This window comes from Nicotiana sylvestris, chromosome 4 (genome assembly GCF_000393655.2).
Source record: "Nicotiana sylvestris chromosome 4, ASM39365v2, whole genome shotgun sequence".
NCBI classification, from domain to species: Eukaryota; Viridiplantae; Streptophyta; class Magnoliopsida; order Solanales; family Solanaceae; genus Nicotiana; species Nicotiana sylvestris.
Window position 1 is genome coordinate 154,348,177 of NC_091060.1, and position 9,341 is coordinate 154,357,517.

General features: G+C 32.3%; 1 protein-coding gene across 1 annotated transcript; it reads right to left on the reverse strand.

Annotated features, from left to right (window-relative positions):
* Positions 1-8,555: 8,555 nt before the first annotated feature.
* Positions 8,556-9,119, reverse strand: LOC104241129 (uncharacterized). The gene has a single exon (XM_070173752.1). The coding sequence runs from the start codon at positions 9,117-9,119 to the stop codon at positions 8,556-8,558; it is 564 nt and encodes a 187-aa protein (XP_070029853.1).
* Positions 9,120-9,341: the final 222 nt, after the last annotated feature.

Genomic DNA, 9,341 nt, shown 5'->3' on the forward strand with positions numbered 1-9,341 from the left:
AGAATTAAATTTACGAGCATCGTGTTAATACTCCTACCTAATAGTACTAGTTAAAAGTCTTAATACTTAAAAAAAAAACAGTTAATGTCACCCTAATTAATAGTGATAAAAAGAATTAGTTTGAGAGATTAAACTTTCCTTCTCTTGGCCATCGTTGCCATCTCTATGCTGCATGAATTGAAGGGATTTATTGGGTGAATAAAGTGAATGGTCAAGAATGAATCTGCTATTCAAAACCTAGAGGTTTTCTTGTATTTGTATATATGGTAACGTTTTTTTTGTTAACCTTTTTCGCTTATAGAAAGAGGAGATGAGAGAAAATAGGAAAAGGATATAATTAAGTCCATTAATTTAAGGCACTAATAATGAATAGTATATGGAGAGAGGGGGCAGAAAATAGGGAAAGAGAAGAGGAGAGAAAAAAGGAAAATGGTATAATTTAATCCCCTAATTTAAGGCACTAATAATAGATTGTGTATAAATTGTAAGCAAACCTTATTTAGGGCGGGTAATTTTCAAAACTGGGATAATTTTGGTAATAAGGTTTCATATAGTGTATAGGAAAGAAAAAATTCTTATATATATAATTTTTTTTATAGTAAACATACATGCGGGTAAGTATTTATCGTGTAATAATCTATATTTCCTCTTTTTTGGAGTTGGGTGTAGGGATGTGCACGGATCGGATTTAACACATTTCGAATTCGGATTTTGGATTTCAGATTCTAGAAAATGCAATTCGAATTCGATCCGAATTATATCGGATTTTAAAGTTTGGACCGGATCGAATTTCAGATCGTATTATTATGCCTCAAAGTTGCAAACTAATATGTATATTTTCTTTGTAAAAGAGGCATTACATTAAGAAAAATTCATATTTATACAGTTTTGAGAGTACTATGGTGCCAATATAGCTAAATATAACAATTGTAAATGTAATAACTTCGAGGAAGATGTAAAGAAAGTACTGACTATCAGAAATTAAAGTGTAGTATTTATACATTGCCTAATTATTTTGGATTTCCGATCGGATCGGATTAAAATATACCAATTTGAATCCGATCCGAAATTTTAATAAACACAATTCGAAATCCGCTCCAATCCAAAATTCGAAATCCGATCCAATCCGAAATTCGAAATCCAAAATTGAATGAACTGGTACGAATTTCGGATATCCGATCCAAATAAACAGCCCTAGTTGGGTGCAGGTCAATTGAAATTCACTTGGACTTGAAATGATTTAGCTATCAAATTGTTTTTGTTAAGGTTTTGAAGTAACTATTAATATTGACATAATGATACTGGCTAATGACTAGGTTGGCAATATCTCACACAGTCCTATAATGCAACTACCCATGATTAGAGGCAAGAATCGAGTTGTAAGCTAAAAAGATAAAGACAAATCAAAAGAGTGTTAAATGTGAAAAATTAATGCATTCAATCAGACTCCGTAGTGGTGGAAGTTTAAGCAAGAGCCACTGAAAAGAATTTTGTTCAGTTTCATATATATGAGTGTAAGATTTTTTTATGGTTTTCCATTTTTTTTTTTTTTTTTTTTTTTTTTTGGTATTTGGCGCAAGTAAATTCTGATGCACTTGATCTCGAAATGAATCTCAATCAAATTGTTTTTACACAAAGTTTTGAAGTAACCCTTGATATATATATTGATATTAGTGTAATATAATTGTACGCACTTTACGCGATTGAATTTTTTTAATAGCAGTGTCATAATGTAATTAAAAAATTAATCTTTATGAATCAATCGTTGGTCATGATTCTATCATCTTTTCACTATAAATTCATCATTCTAAATTCTTTGACAGAAAGATTATGCAAAGATACATTTCAGATAAAATAAAACAACCTATTCAATTAATCATATATGAACTTGAGTAGGAAAAATAGAAAAATAAATATATAATGAAACCAGAAAAATGGTAATGCAAAAAATCCTACTGATATAAAGCTGAGATTGTCACTCCACTTATTTTTTCTTCCTTTAATGTCTTTTTCTTAAAAAATATTTCCTTTATGTGAATTGTTGAGACTTATGTTTCATAAAATTGCCATTTTTCTCATATATAATTTTTTTTCAAAAAGGTAAAAAGGATATGAAATAATAAGAAAAGACATAAAAAAAAGGAAAAAATCAATTAAAATTAAATGGTTGATAAAACTGAAAATTAAAACGTGGTAGCAAGCTTTTCCATTACAAAAAGGTTTACTACAGCCAAGTGGTCACAATCTTCATCTTTGTGGCATTTTGGTGGAATAAATCCCTTTTTAAAACATAGTAGATTTGTCATCAAATATTAGTCGTTTGTGCCATGGTCAATTTATTATTTCTTCTAAGCATGATTAGAAAAAGAAAATGCGACGTAAAGAATTGGTTCATCAATAAACTACTTTTTCAACCAGTATATTGAAGAATGAGAGTATTATTTATTATGAATAAGCAAGAACCCATTGTTAATATTAAAGAAAAAATAAAATGAGAGAGAGGGCCATGAACCTATTGAAGCAATTAAAGATGCATTCTCCACTATTAGAGAGAGTGACACAAATTTATTGTAACAATCAAAAGCATCACAGTAGACTTCAAGGGTACTTTGTCCATTTTTGAAAATGCTTATCTTACCCTTCTTACAATTTGATAAAATTTTTACACGCTTTTATTGTCCAAAGTCCAAACTAGAAGTGTCAATGGATATTTAAAAATCGATTAAATTGAACGAACCGTACCGTATCGTATCGAACTGATTTTTAGATTTTTTTTGATAAACTATAGGTTTTTATATAAATTTATAAACGTATCGATAATTATGGTATATTTTTTATTTTATGAAAATAAATCGAAAAAAACCAAACCATACCGAATAAATTTATATGTAAAAAATATAATTATGTATAAGTTTAAAAATAATAAAGCATTATTCCTTAGGATTTCGAACTATGAAAACAATTACAAGCCAATAAGTAATTAAACTGAAAATCCTATTCCTATTGAAATTAAATTATTTCGAGCATATTCACTAGCAAGACACAAGGTATTTTAGCGATTATGAGTAACAAACTAAAATTTATTGAATATGTTTCCTTTCGTATGATTCATAAATATCTTTTTGAATATTTAATCTATTCTTGTCTTAGCTTCATTAATATCTTTCCACTCGTGTGATTTATATTTTCTTTGTATTTCCTTAGTTTCTTTTACGATGCTGCAGAATAGTTGGTGGATCTATACTTTGGTCATATTTCATATTTTCTCAAGTTATCATCCTTTAAACGGTAAAATTGTCTAGAGATTTTTGATAAGTCCTATAAAAGTACGCATGTTATTGCATTCTTCTTCTACTAGTGATTTTTACATGACATTAAAAAAATTCGAAAATTAACCGAACCATACCGATATTGAAGAGAAACTGACATGACCAGGGCGATTTTGAAAAGTCTAATTTTGATTATACATAATATAATAACCAAAAAATTAATATGGTACAAATTTTATATATAAAATAACAGGCCGAACCGAACCATTGACATCCTAGTCCAAACAATAGCTTCATTTATGAGAAATTGCTGTTATATTTTAAGAAACTTGCTTCTTCATACACCTTTTAGTATTCCAAATTAATGCAACTCCCTTTCCACTTCCTGAGCCTTTAGAGAATAACGTTTTATTACTAATATTTATTTTCTTTTCTATGTTTTAACTTGGCAATGAACGTAAAATTCAACAAATAGGGAATATGGTTAATTGTCTAATTAGGAAAAAAGGGGAATAGTAAAAGAATGAGAGAAGAATAACTCCTTCTCTTGGCAGACGAGAGGTGCCAATAATCTTTTCTTTCACCATGTCAGCTTGTGTTATTGTGAAAATCTAATACCTATGTAATGACTGCATAATAAGTAGTAAAATAAACAATAAAACAAAGAATAATAAAAATGAAATAAAACAATAAAAGTGGAAGAACAATATTGCAGAGAAAGAGAGAGAGGAAATTCTTATTGAATTTTGGGGTGGTTTACAATGGGATAAGACCCCCCTATTTACAGGGGAAAAATGACTTAGCCACAAAGTAAAACTCTCTACAAGGTAGACATTCACTCTAAAAAGAATTCTATTCATAACACTCCTCCTGGAATGTCTACTCGATAAGTAATGTGCTTCATTAAAACCTTAACTAAAATAAAACCCAATGGGAAAAAATAAATTCTAGAAAAGGAAAAAGAGTACATATATCTAACAATACGCCTTTTGGTTGCCTCATTAAAAACCTTGCAAGGAAAACCCAGTGGGACACAACCTTGTAAGGGAAAAAGAGTGCAACACGTATTAAACTCCCCCTGATGAGAGCATCATTTCACATCCTTGAGCCTTCACATCCCAATCTTGTGTACTAGCTTCTTGAAGGTTGACGTCAGTAGAGATTTTGTAAATAAATCAGCCATATTATCACTTGAACGAATCTGTTGCACATTGATATCACCATTCTTTTGAAGATCATGTGTGAAAAATAACTTTGGTGAAATGTGCTTTGTCCTATTTCCTTTTATGAATCCTCCCTTCAATTGAGTTATGCATGCTGCATTGTCTTCATACAAAATCGTGGGCAGTTTGTCGCACTTCAAACCACATTTGTCTCGAATAAGATGTATTATAGACCTCAACCACACACATTCTCGACTTGCTTCATGAATAACAATTATCTCAGCATGATTAGATGAAGTAGCCACAATTGATTGCTTAGTCGATCGTCAAGATATAACAGTGCCTCCACAGGTAAACACATAACCTGTTTGAGATCGAGCCTTGTGTGGGTCAGATAAATACCCAGCATCAGCATAACCAACAAGATCAGGACTGCAATTATTGCTATAAAATAAGCCCATATCGGTAGTTCCTTTTAGATACCGCAACATGTGTTTGATTCCATTCCAATGTCTCCTTGTAGGAGCAGAGCTATATTTTGCTAAGACATTAACTGAAAAAATTATGTCAGGCCTTGTAGTATTAGCAAGATACATTAGTGCACCAATTGCACTAAGATATGGTACTTCAGGACCAAATAGCTCTTCATTCTCTTCTTGAGGTCGGAATGAATCCTTTTTCACATCAAGTGATCGAACAACCATCGGAGTACTTAATGGATGTGCTCCATCCATGTAAAATCGTTTCAATACCTTTTCTATATAGGCAGATTGATGAATAAAAATTCCGTTTGCCAAATGTTCAATTTGCAAACCAAGACATAATTTTGTCTTTTCGAGATCTTTCATCTCGAATTCCTTCTTTAAATAATCAATTGCCTTTTGGAGTTCTATAGGAGTTCCAATAAGGTTTATGTTATCAACATACACGACATGTACAACAAATTCCGATGTTATTTTCTTTATAAAAATACATGGGCAAATGACATTATTTATATAGCCTTCCTCTAATAAATATTCACTAAGACGATTATACCATATTCGTCCTTATTGCTTTAGACCATACAACGATCTTTGCAATTTGATTGAAAATATTTTCTGGGACTTTGAATTATTTGCTTTAGGCATTTTGAATCCCTCGGGAATTTTCATGTATATGTTATTATCAAGTGAGTCATAAAGGTAGGAAGTAAGCACATCCATTAAATACATGTCAAGATTTTCATGGACAACAAAACTAATGAGATAATGGAACGTTATAGCATCCATAACGGGTGAATATGTCTCTTCATAATTGACACCAGGACTTTGTGAAGATCCTTGTGCAACAAGGTGTGCCTTATATCTTTGTACCTCATTTTTCTCATTCCTCTTGCATATAAAGACCCATTTATAGCCAACAGGCTTAACACCATTAGGTGTTTGACTACAGGCCCAAAAACTTCACGTTTTGTAAGTGAGTTCAACTCTGATTGGATTGCTTTTTGCCATTTTGGCCAATCACGTCTTTGTCGACATTCTCCAACATATTGAGGTTCAAGATCATTACTATCTTACATAATGCTAGATGCAACATTATGTGCAAAGACATAATCCACCACTATATCCAATCAATTCAAATTTGTCTCAATATCGATTGGATTTATTGACAGTTCCTTATTTTCTTGAGTCTCGGACTCAGTGGATTCCTCATGAATCTCAGAATTTATTAAATCTTGGATTTCTTCATGAGATTCTTTCGTAGTGTCATTTTGATCATTTGTTTTCCTTTTTCTAGTATTTCGATCTTTGAAACCTAATGGTCTGCCACGTTTTAGGCGTGCTTTTGACTTATTAGCTATGACACTAGAAGATTGTCCAACAGGGACATCAATACAGATTGGAACATTCACTACAAGGATATGTGATTTTGTTATCCTTTTCAAATCCGTAAATGCGTCTGGCATTTGATTTGCTATTCTCTGCAAATGGATAATTTTTTGCACCTCTTTTTCACAAATAGAGGTACATGGATCAAGATGAGATAATGATGGATTTTCCACAAAATTTCCCGTTTGGTTTTACCAACTTCTCCCCCTAATTTTGGGAAAAGTGTCTCATCGAATTGGCAGTCTGCAAATCGTGCAGTAAACAAATCCCCCGTCAATGTTTCGAGGTAGCGAATAATGGAGGGCGATTCAAACCCAACATATATTCCTAACCTTCTTTGGGGACCCATTTTGGTGCGATATGGCAGTGCTACATGCACATATACTGCGCATGCAAAAATTCTTAAATGGTATATTAGGTTCATGACCCAAAACTAATTGCAACGGGGAATATTTATGATAATTTATCGGTATGAGACGAACTAGCATTGCTGCATGTAAAATGACGTGACCCCAAACAGAAGTGGAAAGCCTCGTTTTCATGAGTAACGGTCTTGCTATCAATTGCAGATGTTTTATTAAAGACTTTGCAAGACCATTTTGAGTGCGAACATGAGCTACAGGATGTTCCACTTTTATCCCAATTGATAAGCAATATCATTAAATGCTTGGGATGAAAACTCAGCAGCATTATCAAGTCTAATAGACTTAATTGGATTATCGGGAAATTGTGCCCGTAATCAAATTATTTGTGACATTAATTTTGTAAACGCGAGGTTGCGAGATGACAATAGGTACACATGAGACCATCTAGAAGATGCATCTATTAAGACCATAAAATATCTAAACGACTCACTAGGTGGGTGAATAGATCCATAAATGTTCCCTTGTATACGTTCTAAAAACGCAGGGGACTCAGTCCCAACCTTTGTTGGTGATAGTCTTATAATTAACTTGTCTTGATAACAAGAAGTGCAAGAAAATTCATTATTTAAAAGAATCTTAAAATTCTTTAATGGATGCCCATTTGAGTTTTCTATAATTTGTCTCATCATAATTGATCAAGAATGTCTCAATCGATCATGCCAAAGTACAAAAGTATTGGAATCAGTAACCTTTTGGTTTACAATAGAATGTGCCTCGATTGTACTAATTCTTGTCCAATACAGGCCACAAGACAAAGATGAGAACTTCTCAATAGCCCTTTTCTGGCCAGGGACATTTTTGGTAATGATGAGATATTCAAGATTATTCTCATCTATTGTCTCAATATGATATCCATTTCAGCGGATATCTTTAAAACTCAACAAGTTCCGCTTGGACTTGGAGGAGAACATTGCATTCTCTATAATAAGTATTGTTCCCTTAGGCAGAGTTATAGTAGCTCTTCCAGAGCTTTCAATTAATTTACTACTACCAGAAATTGTAGTAACATCTGCCTTACACATACTTAAATGAGAGAAATATTTCTTCTATTTGAATATTGTATGTGTCGTACATGAATCAACTAAACAAATATTTTTACAATTGAACTTTGATCCAAGTTTGCTTTGTGAGATATTCCTATTTGCTTCCCATTATTTGACATACAAAAGAAATATATGAATAAATATTAGTATGTTTAGAGGAAAAAATAGGAGAATAACAGAGTTAAATCAATAATTCAATAATGACCTTGTAATGCAATTTCGAGCAAACTCTGATTATGATACAAACAAATACATAGCTAAAAATAATGAAATTATGAGTACACTACACATGACTAATACAAGTACAATAAATTTATTTACATTATATAACTTATTTGATTTTGTATTTACAATAAATTGCATTTCACTCGGTTTAACATAACAAAATAAAACTGAACAGTGTAAAAATTATTAAAATAATGACCGTACAGCGTTTTCTTGTCGTCATTAGACAGATCATTTAAATCAAATACCTTTGATGCATATTAGTCATAAGTACATATCTGTTTTATCCATATATATGTCATAAGTTGGAAATCTTTTTGTATTCATTAACTGACACATCTATATTTTGTGAGCAACAACATTTATATGATTAAATTGCAACTCTATAGATCCTAACAACATAAACATCGTTGGCTTCTTGGGATTTGACAACGAACCTACACTATTTAGTAAAACAAATAATATTAATTGATACTAATCACTACTACTCATGTAAAGAATTATGATTGCATGATATTATTTACTAACTACTATGAATTGGCAAAAATAAAATTTAAACTACTCAATCATCTTTAACCACGGATCCATCACTGATCAAGTGATCTATTTTTCCATCAGGGTGCTCAAAGAAGTCTGCCACATCCAAGTGGGTGATGTCAAAATCATTGTCAGAGATAGAATTGGCTTCAGGACCTTTATTGTTTAGAGATGCTTGATAAAACTCAACCAAATGTCTTGGTATACGACAAATATTTGCCCAATGTCCTTTTCCACCGCAACCATAACATTCAGTTTCTGAACCATTTGCCTTTGGCTTCTCATCTTTTCCTTTCCACTTTTGGTAGTTATTTTTCTTTGGAGGGTGATTAACACCAGGAAAATTTCTTCCTTGTTCACGGCCACGACCATGACCACGACCACGACCACGAATAGGGCCACGGCCTTTTCCACGCTTAGCGTAATGGGAATACACCTCATCCACTTCAGGCAATGGTGTAGACCTAGTGGGTCGATTTTTGTGATTTCTCACGAGCAAGTCATTGTTTTGCTCAGCCACAAGGAGAAGACAAATCAGCTCAAAGTACTTCATAAAGCTTTTCTCTCTGTACTGATGTTGCAGGACCATATTGGAGGCATGAAACGTTGTAAATATTTTTTAAAGCATATCATAGTCAGTGATAGTATCTCCACAGAGTTTCAATTTAGAAGTAATTCTGAACATCGCAGAATTATATTCAGAAACAGACTTAAAGTCTTGGAGCCTCAGATGAGCTCAATCATATCGTGTTTGTGGAAGAGTGACCAACTTTAAGTTGTCATATCTTTCCTTTAAGCCATTCCACAGAAC